The sequence below is a fragment of the Ruditapes philippinarum genome, unplaced genomic scaffold, assembly GCF_026571515.1.
Source record: "Ruditapes philippinarum isolate M1 unplaced genomic scaffold, ASM2657151v2 ctg8985_1_1_1_1, whole genome shotgun sequence".
Classification (NCBI taxonomy): Eukaryota; Metazoa; Mollusca; class Bivalvia; order Venerida; family Veneridae; genus Ruditapes; species Ruditapes philippinarum.
The window spans coordinates 1-14,741 of NW_026853411.1; the positions used below are offsets into that span (position 1 = coordinate 1).

Below are 14,741 nucleotides of genomic sequence, written 5' to 3' on the forward strand. Positions count from 1 at the left end.
TTTCTGGAAAAAAAGAGAGGAGATTTAAAAGAAAAAAAAAGAATTTAAAGAATTTTGACATTGGTTGATATTGGATTGATATATCTGATAGGTTAACACTTATGTTTTCATGTTTCAAACCCAAGACTCAATCATTTTTTGCATGAGAATGAAACGAAAGAAATGATTCCAAGGGTCATTAAATTGATCACTGCTCATTCCAGTACATATAGTGGAGAAGTTGGCAATTACTTGTTGAGATGCAAATTAATAAATACAAGTACAAAATCCAAGAATGCCGACTGGTAAAATGATTGAAAAGGCACTGGTTTTATACAGTTACTGCTTCAAATTGGTGGTGCAAATCAAAGAATGCCCACTAGTTAAAAGAATTAAAACGCACTAGCTTAAATTATACAGTAACTGCTTCAAACTGGTTCTAAATCCAAAGCAAGGTATCCAACTTACCATCTCTTGGTGTCAACAACCAGCTGTAGAGGAAACCAGACGCCACCGAGAAATATAAAACCATGCTTTTCTGTTTCTGTACAATACTTAGGATCTGGTCTGTTGTGATTGGTGGAGGATCGGTCACATGGTTGCCATAGAAACCTTCACTTCCTGCTTGCCGTTCCATCAATAAATCAATAAATGCACGTGTACATGCTCTCTCCGCGACAACCAAAGCTTCCGGATGTCTGTCCAGTGTAACAAGCACCCTCTGTAATAATATGTTTAAAATATGTGTTACACTTTTTTGATAGTGATTGACTGGAAATTTCTATGCTAGATGTTATACAATGCAATACATAAATACCTTTACACCTCTTGTAATTTGCATGGACAGTTTACAAAGTTTTTATACTGTACATTTATCAACTTAAGAGCCAAACTGAGTGCCCTTATTTCATACAGGCTGTACAAAGTCAGCCCTCACAAACCCAAAATAAAAGCCCACATTTCAGATGCTAATTTATAATATACTAGTATTCAGCCATTTAAAAAAACCCAATTATATGCCCTTATTTTCAAACATGTTACATTTTAAACCACAAAAGAACCATAATAAACACCTTGGCCACATTTTCAGCCAGTAACAACTCAAAACATGTGCTTTGATTTTTTATATGTTACATACAATAGTCATGTATTAATTCAGCCTTTAGGAAGATCTAATGTTACAGTAACACCTTAAATGAAACATTTCTCATGAATTTTAGCATCATTTTTTGTTGTGCACTTCCTCAGAAATCAACTTATTGTAACCATTACATCAAATCATGTTTCTTAAACTTGGTTAGGTTAATTACCCTAAATTACAAGGCCATTTAAACAACATTAATGTCAGAAATATGTCACAAAATGTAACCCATTACATTTATAAGCCATTTTAATGGAAATATTTTAATTTTAAGCAATGTTTTGTCTTAAATTGCTACAAAATTTCTCTAAATTACTATACATGTTTTGTCTACAATAATGCAGAAATGAATGTCGGAATATTTTTGCTGCATCTAACTTAATTACTATCTAGTGTCAAGTATATGACATGGTGAACTAACATGTTCTTTTAAAAATGACAATATACCTAGAAGGCTTAAATGGCAAAACAGAGCTCAATAGGTATTTGATTAAATGCATACATCTTTATTTTTAGCCTTCATTTAAATAAATGATATTAACCCAAGCCAAAATATTAATAAAAGCAACTTTTTCTTTTCGTGTCGGAAAACGTCATATGGCACATTTTCAGGTTTATTGGGTAGAGAGAGATCTCAGGTGCTCTGTTGCACATTATTTCGGGCACAAATGGGTAACAAACAGAATCACCAACCTGCTATGACCAAATATGATTGGCCGTTGCCACCAGTATAGGCCAGGCCAGCCTGCATATTCATGTAGTCTAACTAGGATCTATACTGTTGACTGACCCCACTTCAATTTTCATTTTTTATTATTTCCCAAAACTATATTAAATGTAGAGTGAAAAAAAATGGAAACTGGACAAGTCCATTTAGGAAATTTGTCAGATTAAAGGTTAACAGGCAAGCTACAACCTGTCAAATTTACCATATAAAAGTCAACTTTACAGTATTTTTAGCAATTTACAAAATGCTTTACCAAAATTTAATAACAATAAATGCCAAAGGAAAACCATTATCATACTGAACAATTTAAGATCAAATTCTAAAAACAAGCACACACGGCAAACAAGCTTATTGTTACAGTATCTGTTATCGTATAGGCAACAAATTTTTTTACGTTAATTCGACTATAACCACGAGACAATCGGCTATTATTTTCAAAAGACTTCAGCGCGTATTAGATATATAACCAAGGGTGTTATATAACCACACCTATATCACTAGTCTCAAGCGTAAAATAATAAAAACCATTAAAAAATATGTACAGTATCAAATTCTGGCGTTATGTCAACCACAAAGAAAAAAATGCAAAATAAAGTATTTTACAAATTTTACGACAAAGGAAAAAAAATATGAAATTTATCTTGCAAACTGTCTTAGGTAACCAGTAAAAAAATATGTAAAATGAAATTAGGGCACACTATGTGTTTACAAAGCTATAAATCTATGTAAGAAGAACAATTGTACAAATATTTTATGTAAGGTGATGACTGGGACAACACAATATCGCATTTCTTTCATCTTGCGCAGTAATTTGAATCTGACTCTTTTTTTATGGTCGTTTTAAAATCAGAAAGAAGAATAGACTGGGTCATTTACCTAAAAAAAATGACTATAGTATCTCATTTTAATGCAATAAATTTACATAAATATCTTTCTTTTTTTTTTTTTTTTGAGAAAAAAAAAAAACATACACAATCCGGTGTATTATTATCCGTCTTCTAAGTATGTCAAATGATTTGGTGTTAGGAGACATTTTGGTTAGAATTAAAGTAGTCTCAAAGCTAGAACAAAAAAAAACTCTTCCCCATTCTATAAAAAAAACTGAGCTTAACTGAACTTTGACTGAGGGCATTTTTAAAGATCCTTGTCATATGGGTTTCATGATATCTTTTGGCACTAACTACCTAGGGTATGGGTTTTTGGCCATGGTCTGTCAGCATTAGAAAATATTAAAGAGTTTACGTAATACAATTTGAACTCTACAATGTATAATGTGTATGGTATAAAGGTAGAGCTCTATAATAAGGAAGTACAGGAACGATGCAGTGGCCAAACTGTGCTCTGGTAAATTCAATATGGCTAACTGCCAAGATCCGGTGTGAAAACTACCACCACCACCACCAGTGAAAGTGAAATTCTCAGTGTTGAAGATCAAACAATATAAAATTCTTTCATATCACTGTTAACAGTAACAAGCATTTAAAATCTAGATATAACTGACGTGCTTACCAGTCACAAACATATTTTACCTGTAATGCTTGGTAACAGGCAGTCTGAAGGTCAAACAACGACAACTTGTATTCACTGTTAAACTGGGCATCGCGGCGAATACTTTCAAAAAGTTCCGAGGCTTTATACAGTTGTTGCTGGCATTCCTCGTGGTCGTTGTTACCCCAGAGTGCAAGACCCAGGCGGTGACGTATCTTTGCCTCATCCTCCATGCGACCAAGCTGCTCGGCGATTTGTAATCCTTGACGGAGATATTCGACGGCTTTCTTGTGATTGTTTAAAGCATGATGCACTCGCCCTGAAAGTTATTTTTGGAATATTACTAATTATGTTGTTCAGGTAATCATAAAATGCTGAATAATAATTTATTATGATATCTATTATTCTTGTTTTTGTAATGATTTAGAATTAATAAGATTAGAATAAATTTTCTGGAAATGATCTGAAATTTTGCACACTAGTTATTGGTCTAGACCTACATCAAATGAAACATTTATATCAAAAAATTATTTCCAGTCCCATCATATCAAAAAACCTCAATGGACTTCCTTGGAAAAGGCAACATGCATAAATCATTTTGCAGAAACCGAGAATAATTGGCACGCCTAGGACGAAAATTCTTTTTTTTTTATAGCATAACCTTCGAAGTGAGCTTGACACAGAAGCCTTAAATGTACAAATAAATGTCTGATCGCATCTGAAGAAAAGTGTCAACAAGTAATACCGTACATTTAATTCATATACATGTATATACCTAAACTACTGTACGCCAGTGTTTTTGCGACCCTGTCGTTCATTTGCGCAGCAATACTTAAATGCTGTTCCTGGTATTTAATTGCCTTGGTATATTCTCCCAAAGACTCATGGGATAGGCCCAGATTACCATATGCTCGACCTGAAATATCGTAGAAGAAAAAAAATAAAATCAGACTCGTAAAAAAACTGAAAAAAAGAGTTCCTAGTTAAATGTTAACAATCAATCAAGAATCTGGTTTGTTGTAAACAGGGCAACTGTGACCATCCTTGTGTTGTCTATAGTTACAATTATCATGGCCGGATGGTCTTGTGTTTTCAAAGCATGTTTCTTAAAACAACTCTTATGACATGACTGATATAAAAATTCTTATCACCTTAAAAAATGTTTCTATTATAACTATGTGAATTGAATATTAGTAGTTATATGATGTGGTATTGTAAACTTGAGTAGTCGTTTAATGTTGGTTACAAATGAAGAGGAATTCCTGCCATATGTCTATGTGTAAAAAGTAGGCAATGTGGTGGTGCTATTTGAAGTCATGCAAAGTGTCATTTGTGAATGGGTAGTCATTAAACTTGGCTATTTGAAAATGGGTAGTCATTCAATGTGGCTATTTGTAAATGGGTAGTCATGCAATGTGGCTATTTGTCAATGGATAGTTATACAATGTGGCTAGGTTTTAAGGGAAAGCCATGCAATGTGGCTATTTGTAACTGGGTAACCATGTAATGGGTGTATGTGCAGATAATTTAACTTTTTGAAACTGGGTAGTGATACAATATGGATATAAATACAACTGAACAGTAACACAATGTGGTGATTTGTTATTAGGTAGTCAAACAAAAATGGTTATGTGAGAATGGGTAGTCACATAATGTCAACATGTTGATGTTCCTTCAGAAGAAGCAAAACTGATATTTTCAACCCAATGATACAATTTCCTGATTTTTAACTAATTAGAATAACTAAATATCAGAGTTCAAGAAACTATGCTTGCAAATTACTCTTTAATTTATATTTCTATAATCAAAGAACCAATTTAAGTAATCTAGGTTCTATAATACACAGTTGGATTCTATGTTTTAGTATACAATGTAAAGGCTTATCATGGTATCCAAATCTAAGTCTGAAACTTCTGTGCAGCGTGACTTGAAATGTCATAAAATAGGGAACTATACATTTTGTTATTCAACATACATTGAGTGAATACCACAGAAGAAGGAAAGACATAATGTATATCTTATACTTACATTGGCAAGCTGTGTTATTTGTATTTTCTGCTATTTTTAGATCCATTTCATGATATTCCAGGGCTTTGTCATACTCGCCCATCTGCTGATAAACTCCGCCCAAACCACAGGCAGCGTCCCCTTCACATAAACTATCTGACATTTCCTGTGCAATTGTTAACTGATGCTGCAGACAGGAAATTGCTTGCTCGAAATTACCCAGTAGACTATGCAAGCATCCTAGTTCTCCATAAGCCGAGGCTTTTGCCGCTGAACTGTTCAACTCATGAGCGACTACAAGCCTCTTTTCGAAACAAACTAACGCTTGCTGAAGATTTCCAACAGACCGATGAGCATTTCCAAGACCTCTGTATGCTTTATCTTGATCCGACAAATGACCAGCATTTTGTGCGATAGCAAGATATTGTTCATGACATTTAATTGATTCATCAAAATCACCAAGTGCCTCATAACAATCTCCAAGATTTCCAAATGCACGCCCTTTATCGAAAGTAGCGTTGTTTCCATGGACCTGCTCTAACATTGCTAACTGTTGTTCAAATAATCCTATTGCTTCTTCAAAATTACCCATATTCATTTTCGTAATCGCAAGATTTCCGCAGGCATTTGCTTCCATTGCACTGTCCTGAAGCTCTCTACTTTTCTCGAGCTGTTCTTCGTAACATTTAAATGCATTCATGTATTTCCCTAAGCACATGTGAACACTACCCAAATTTCCGTGAGCTCTGCACTCGCCTTTAAGGTCATTCATATCTTGCCTTATACTCAACTCCTGTGTATGATACGCAAGGGCTTTATCGTACTGAGTAAGCACCCTGTGTGCCGAACCCAGTGCACCATTGGCAGACGCCATCATATCTTGGCTGTTACACTGCTTCGCTAATGTTAACTGCTGATTATAGAATTTTATTGCTTCACTCGTATCACCAGTCTTTAAAAGAATATCACCGATATTTCCGAGCGATCGAAAATGACCTTTTACATTTTTCAAAGCTGTCATTAGATTCAAACACTTTTTCTGGCAGTCCAATGCTTCCGTGTAATTGTTCAAAGCTTTGTGGGCAAGACCTAAATTACAGTACGCTCGTGCAATACCAAGCTGATTTTTCAATTCTTGAGCTATAGAAAGATCCTGCTTGTAATATCGAACCGATTCTAAAAAGTTTCCGAGAGCAAAATGTGCATAACCTAAACAAAAGCAGGCTTTCGCCTCACCTTCAGAGTCATGTAGTTCCTGAGAGAGCATTAAATACTGCTCATAGTATGGTATAGAGTTCGTATATTCTCCACGCGAGCTGTGAAAATTACCCAAATTGCACACTGCCCTTGCCTCACTCTGAGAATCTTTAAGCTCTCGTGAAATATTCAAATGAGCCACATAATGCTGATGAGCACTGTCGTACATTTTCAACGTCTGATACGCTACCGCTAAATTTCCATGCGTTGATCCCTCTGAATGCCGGTCATTCACTTCAGTGGATATTGCTAATTCCTGTTTATTGTATTTTATTGCTTGTTCAAATTGATTTAATGCACAATACGCGTTTCCGATATTACCTAATGCTCTGCCTTGACTAGCCCTGTCACCTAATTCTTTAGCAATTGAAAGATGAACTTTATGTAGTTTCAAAGCAGCTTCATATTCCGCTAGTTGATGATAAATAATCCCAAGATTTGAACACGCACGACCCTCAGCCACTCTGTCCCGAGTCTGTAGGGCATTATCCAACTGTTTTTCATGGTAAGTTTTTGACATATCATACGCTTGCATACATCGGGCCGCATGACCTAAACCAGCATATGCTCGTGCTTCCAAAGATTTATCACTCTTTTGTTCAGCTAGTTTCAACACTTGTTTATGATACACTATTGCTTTTTCATAATTTCTTTTATAATGGTACGCACTACCGAGGTTACTATAAGCTCTCGCCTCCTCAACACTATTTTTTAAACCTTTTGCTATTTTTAGATGTTCTAAATGACATTCGACAGCACTTTCAAAATTTCCCATTGCTAAGTACACGGCACCTACGTTACCAATTTCTCGAGCTTCCAACAGTTTTTCGTTGCTTTGTTTTAATAATAACACACATTGTTTGTGACTTTGCAATGCATTTGGGTAGTCCCCAATTGCTGTGTACACGTGACCTAGTCGGCCAAGAGCTACCGTTGCTGTTTGGCGGTCCTTCAATCTCATGGCTAAAACCAGTTGAAACCGGTCATGTGACAGAGCCTCCTTGTAATGACCTTTGGAGAAATATGCTGACCCCAGGTTGCCATAGGCACGGCACTCTCCTTCTGCATCTCCTAAAAAAGAAAACAAAAATGGTCAATCAAGTTTCAAACAGATTAAATTTTCGCACTTGCTATTTCAGAAGTCATATAGAAGAAATAAATTCCTGAATTTATAACACATAACTCCAAAATTATTATCTATTTATTTTCTACATTGGCACAGATAAAAATGAAAATTATTGTGAAACTCGTATACAATGTTTTTGGACATTTTTATATAATGAAAGAAGCAAATTAATATAAGTTTGTAAATTTAGAGGGATTGTTTTTTTTTTTCAAAATTCTAAGAATAATTTTCCTGCCTAAGTAACTAACAATCAAAAATGAACACTTGTCATTTAATCTGATCATACTATAAATAATTCTTTACCAGTTTTTCATCATTTTGGTTCAAATTCTACTTTGATTAATCACAGCATAAGAAAATGTATCTTAATTAGCAGTCTTGGCCACTGAGATAGAAATGTTTCATGTATTTAATAGGAGTGTTTTTATTGAAGAGGAGAAGTCTAGACTGCCCTCTATTAGATTACGTCCATCAATGAAAGCAATCATCCAGAAAGAGGCAAGTTCGCCTCCACAGAGACACTGAAAACGTAACAAAGTGAGAAAACTGCGAAGTTTTCAAGTGCCGTCATTGCATCAAGGGAGTTTATTTACATAATTACGTAGTTGGTTAGATCTTTTTGACTTGTTCTGCTATATTATGTGAAGACTTCAACCAATTTAAGATGTGCAAAATCATTTTGTTCAATTAAATGAATATTTATGATCAATTCTCGTTCCATTTTTGATAATTTGGTCCCGTAACCAGCTAAATTTCTTCAATTTTTGAGAGTGTCAAGATGAAAAATAAAGTTTGTCAGTCAACAGTGAAGGGCCTGGTCAGACTACATGAATGTGCAGGCTGGGCTGGCTCTATACTGGTGGCAAAGGCTATTGTCACATTTGGTTCCAGCAGTGGAAGGTTTAATGTAAATATAGCTTAAGCTGAAGGTGACCATGCATGTACTTTTCAAGACATGTAAAACAATATTTTTGTTAAATTTAATTAAAAAATAATAAAAATTATTTCAATTCTATTCTCATATCGAAAATCTCCATACACTTTATATATTACAGTGGTGTCCATGTCACCATACAAATATTGTATGGAAAATTCCATGAAATTTAAAATTAATGCATATTTCTAGATATCTAATGAGAGATACCGTGCATCAGGTATAACTGCAAGAGAGGGTGAATTTAATATTTGAATTTTAGATATCATAATCAAGTTTTACATTGTGCTTTTATAAAATTTAGTTGGAATAGATGAACTCATACTACTACGGTCATAATGAAATAAAAATAAACACTTAAAAGCATTATATTATTAAGTATATCCAATATACGGATTACTGAGAACTGTTTATATTAATTATATACATATACAATACATAAATATAAAGAACCGCTGTCCACAGTACTTGACGACACTTTAATACCTGTCAAATTAACAGACTTTGAGTCGGCATTAAATTTAAGAATGACCGTTTCATGAATTTTAACCATAATTACAACAGTAGCAACGCTATAATGGAAAAACCATTAAAATCTAGCTTGATTTATAATACAGAAAAAAGCATTAAGCTTTTAAGCATTATCACAAATACTTAAAAAGCAATTTTTACATTTTTTAGGTTTTGTCTCGTCCTTTACAAATAACTGTAAAACAGCCTTTTAATGAGAGGAGCAATTTTCTGTGCTTTATGGCTGGTAATTGGAGAGAAGTATCATTATGAAGTTAGCAATTTTAAAACTTCATTATCTAAGTTCACAAATCAATTAACAATGGCCTTATTGACTGAAAACAATCGTGTCATCTACATAATAATAGCAATTTTATCTCCCAGCTCTGAAGAGTAAGCAATACAGCTTGAACAATTCTATCTCCAGACACAAAGAGCTAAAATACCGTAATTTACCGCCATTGTGCACTAGAAAATATATGGTTTCAAGTAGACAGCCTGGAACCAGACTCTGGTCACACATTTAACAACGGTTTCTGTGCTTGTTTAAATTTCTAATGAGTCAAAATAATTTGTATGTAATGACCTCTGGTTTAATACAATAAAAACTCTTTTGTAATCGTTTAAGGCTATATATATATCGGAGATTTAAATCTTGAAAACAGTTGAGGAAAGTCTGTAAAGGTGTTATAAATCAGTGACATAAGGTCACTTGGTTCAATTAGTTGACAATAGTTAAATTTAGTTATTTGGCTTTTGTACTTTTTATTTTTTTCTGTGTAAAGGGTTCCAAGAAAGAGATGTTTGTTTATTCTTCTATCAATTACCTCTGCCTAAATTTTTTTAAATACATTTATATCTTGAAATGACAGGGTCTTGGAAGATAAATAAGATTACATCCTATAAGGCACATGCCTTCTTCAACGTAAGGCTTATAAGTTGTGATCATTTCTCAATTCAAATTTTAATTTACTTGTTACTGATTGGTTCTATTTCTCTATGCAAAATAAATTAAACTTAAAATTGTTCTTGAAAACAATGCAGTATAAATAATTCAAAAAAAAAAAGTTTTAAAAACTGTTTCTAATGAAGATTGCTCTACTATTTCATCTCCTTCATAATTAATACTCACCTAGATTTTTTGCCACTTGTAAATCTTTTTGCATGTATGTGATTGCCTTGTCTATATTTCCAAGGCCCCAGTATCCGCTGCTGAGCGCAGAAAATACCGAGCCCCTCAACTTGAGGCTGCATGTGCCTATTTTTAGAGCAGCCTCCAACATTTGTGTCGAGGCATTGTAGTGGCCAGCTTGAAGAAGCTCTTGGCCAATCACAGAGATGATTACAAAAGGGCTCTTGTCCAATTTCAGCTGTTGTAGCTGTTGGAAGATGGGTTCCAGTTTTTCTGAAAAGAAAAGTATTCCTTCTTTATCAATCTTTCACAATTAATTTGAAATTTTTATTATGAATTTTTTTTAGGAAAATTCTTACTCAAACAGCATGATCAGTGATGGCCTGCCTAATGATTAAGGTGTTTATGTCTTAACTCAGGGGTCATGGATTCGAGCTCAACTCTGGTCACAAACAAAATTTTCACCAACACTTGTTTCAGTTCTAGAAAGCTTCAGCTTCAAATTAGCTTCAAGCTTTCTTCTGAACTGATCTAAAATAAATATGTTTGAACTAAACTACATTGATTTAATTAAAAAGACTAAAATATTAAATGATAAAACTTCAATTTTTTCAGATATATACTTTTTTAAAAAGATTTTTAAGTACTTTCTTAACCAGAAATATGATATAAATTATGAAATCCTGTAATATTCAGTAAAATTTTGCTTTTTATTAAGCACATATGGAGGCAGATCAGAAACAAATGTAAGACAACATACCTTTGAGAGGACATTTTAATGCTGCCTCAATCAGCCCTCCCAGGAGACCAGTATTGTTGGTGTCTTGTGCAAGCCCCGCCGCAAACGCCGCCAGTGCATCAGCATGCTGGCCTAGCTGTTGCAGAGCAGACCCTTCTCTAATGTATGCCTGAAAATACACAAAGAAACAAAATATATAGTTATATAACGTAACATCACAGAATGAATGCTTACAAGTTACATTGTACTCTTCAGGTACGTAATAAGGACTGTCACATTATGCCATGCAAAGTTACTCCCCTTTTCTAATATTACATGAATTGTCAATGCCCAGTTATTCCCCTTTTATCTAATGTGTCCATTTTTTAAGTTGGATGTTGCATAACTTCATCAAAGAATGAATGATTACATTACTCCTCTGGTAATATTCTAGGATGGTCTTATTTTGTTATACAAAGTTACTCCCCTTTTCTAATATTACATGAATTGTCAATGCCCAGTTATTCCCCTTTTATCTAGTGTGTCCATTTTGTAAGATAGATGAGTTGATAAATTATCTGCTTCAATACATTTTGTACTTTTAACTAAATGCAATCTACACTTCAAAACCTTTCATATCCAAACAAAAATGTTCTAAATTTAATATTGATTAATCAATTGCCCAAACAAACAATTACATTATCTATTATGTCATTTCTTAAATTAACATTACAGTTTTCATACAATTTTTCCACCATCTGATTCTAAATGATTCAAAGACAAACAATACACAGACAAACTTATGAATTAAATATTTGTTTTATATTATTAGTTTTTTTATCTGGTAATTCTTAAGTAAAAGGGTTTTTAGTTTCTGCGTAGAATAATTACGCTTGTTTCAGTTCTATATACAACAGTTATTATACAAAGATTAAGCCTATTGGGTTCACAGTGTATTGTCCTCATTCTGTATACAAAATGCCATGAAATGATGTCCTTTTTTTCTCCCAGTAGTTTCACTATTTGGGCTATTATGCGTACAAATTGTTCCAATGTATGACAAAACAGCCAATTTCCTGTTTCAGGAAATTCTTAATCACAGAGAAAATTAAGACGCTTTTCTGTTACAGAAAGATATTGTTTTGTAACCACTGCACTGGAGACTCCCTCTGTCCCTCACACTTAAAAGACAAATAAATGACTTGAAATATATAATTTTCTTTTTCTTTGGATATTAAAACGAGCTTCTTAAATTAACCCTGTTGACTTGAATATATAATTTTCTTTTTCTTTGGATATAAAAACGAGCTTCTTAAATTAACCCTGATCTGGTACAGCAAAATAAGAGCAGAAATGTTATGTCAAATGAGAACTGCACACACTTTGTGTGCTGATATGACTCAGCAAATTTTCTCAGCAAATGTTCAGCAATACAGAAAAAAAAAGATTTCTTGCCGACAAAACGAAAACCAAAAACCCGAAAGATTTAATTCTCAAAACCAATGTATCATGAATAAGCTATTTCCTCACAAAACCCAAGTTTTTTTCCGCCTCAAGCTTTTGCTCTATCAAACAAGAAGCCAGACATTATGAGGACATGACTAACGAAGCAGAATATGAACATAGGAAACTGTTCTGTAAACCAATCACCCAGCATAGAATGGTTCTCAAAATGAGACAATTTTTCTAGATGACTGGTTCCCTGGTTTTCTTAAAGGGATCAGTAAGATTAATGAATGTGGAATGATTTACGAGTGAAGATTTAATTACAGGTAAAAACAAAAAGACTTTCACTAATGACTATGTGACACTGTTAATGTTATAGATCAGGCTACAGGCAGTGTTCTTTGATTACATTTTTACAAAACTCTTTATACAGAATGTGTTCAATACATTAAGAGGATGTTAAACTGGTATCAAAATGAAATATTTCAGTAAAAACTTATTTCAACTCACTAATTCTAAGCCTGATTTTTTATAGATACTGAATTTGTGCAATTTTAAGTAACCTTGACTTTTCTTTGTTTCAATATAAAAATACAAAAATTTAATATATATATATATACATGTATAGAGCCTGGAAGGGCAAATGTTATTTACTAAGTTAAGGTTGCATTCAAAATTGAATTGTAGTGGAGCTAGGATGCATGACAGATACATTTCTCTCATTCAAGCTGAGTCAGTAATTTTCGCTTTTAAATTTTGTTTTCAATTTGCTATTAATGGATCTTCCCTTTTCCAGATTTGTTTTGCTTCATACTTAAAAATAGCAAATTTCATCTATTTGCACTGTGATTAAATGAGAAAAGAGGCAAGTGTTTATGGAGATTAAGAATGATGATTTTTCCTTCACAATAATTTCACTCATTTATATAAGACGTGACAAAAAACAGTCTATCATAACGTGTGAGTCACTAAATAAGAGCTGTTTATACATCAATTAGATATATGATACTGATTATTATCTACTTCACGAAATGATGTATGCATTTTGTTTGCTTTTTTTCCCTCCATATTCCTATAAACCATGAATTAAAACATGAATAATACCCTGCACATTAGCGGCAAATGAACATCTTAAAAAGATTAACAAGTCTATGTGTAATTAAAATGTCTTTGATGTTTTGCTAACGTCTCGTGTATTAAACCAGTGTATTTAATAATCAACAGGCTTTCATCATCATATTAACTATTAAAATCAAACACTTTCACCCACTGATATTCTATAATAGACCAGTCTCGGCTTTGAATTCGGAACTGTTCATTATAAATTCAAGGCATGTCAGGGCAACAATATAAAACCCGGATTTGCATGAAGCAATTAAATCATTGCTGACATATGTTTATTAACTTTATTTCTTTTCAACTGTAATCTTTGAAAGCCTAGCTATTGAGAATGTCCTATGTTATTATCTTGGCATATGGCTGCTTATAATAATTATTTTCTTTTTCTTTTTTTTTTTTTAAGAGGTTTCAAGTCACAATGACATAGTGAAGAAATTATATGGTTTATATTTCAAGCTAAACTGGTGGAGGAAACAAAACGAAACTGCAAGTATAGTGAGCCCATGCATACAACATTTTAGGAACATGCAGGCTCGGAATATGATGATAAGATTTTGCACAAACCCTCAGTCTTCTCTGTAAGTTAATTGTGCCCCAGGTGAGGATCGAACTCACGACCTTCAGATCACACTTGTTGTGATGAGAGTGACACTCTGTTTTAACCCATTGCTTCATGAGCATTTTCTGAAAAATGGCTGTTTTCATTGAAAAGTCTCCCGTTACAAGTTCAAATTGCTATAATACTATAAAAACTGCTTCAACACTAATCAAACTTGGCACAAATGTTGACTGGACCATTGTCCTTGCAACAACATGCTCAGACTTAAATTTTCTGTTACCATGGCAACGAGGGGACATCTCAAAATTGCCAAAAATCACTATTTTGCGTTGATTTTTTCCATCAAAATTGATTTCAAAGTGCTGCAACTTATCAATGGATTGAGATAGAGTCAAATGCTTTTCAGCGTTGGTTACACGTTACCTTATGATCAATCTGGGGTCATTTACAGCCTCTCACAAGTCCAAAATTTTCTTGGCGATGAGGGGGACTCCGCCCCCCTTCAAACCCCCCAAAACAGAAGGGGGCACATCCCCCTTCTGGCAACCCCCTGATGTATCTTTTGGTTGGGGGGCGCACCGAAAAAGAGGTCAATTTT

The 14,741-nt window shown here is 33.7% G+C and overlaps 1 protein-coding gene across 1 annotated transcript in view; it reads right to left on the reverse strand.

The window, feature by feature from the left end:
• Nucleotides 1-447: 447 nt before the first annotated feature.
• LOC132736803 (tetratricopeptide repeat protein 28-like) overlaps nt 448-14,741 on the reverse strand; it is a gene marked incomplete at its 3' end in the record, with an annotated part of 39,062 nt that continues 24,768 nt past the window's right edge. Inside the window, exons 2-7 of the mRNA XM_060724017.1 lie at nt 11,062-11,209; nt 10,302-10,574; nt 5,364-7,670; nt 4,111-4,251; nt 3,377-3,654; nt 448-700 (exon numbers count right to left, since the gene is read on the reverse strand). Coding sequence (XP_060580000.1) covers nt 448-700; nt 3,377-3,654; nt 4,111-4,251; nt 5,364-7,670; nt 10,302-10,574; nt 11,062-11,209 — 3,400 coding nt within the window. The remainder of the gene's footprint in view (nt 701-3,376; nt 3,655-4,110; nt 4,252-5,363; nt 7,671-10,301; nt 10,575-11,061; nt 11,210-14,741) is intronic.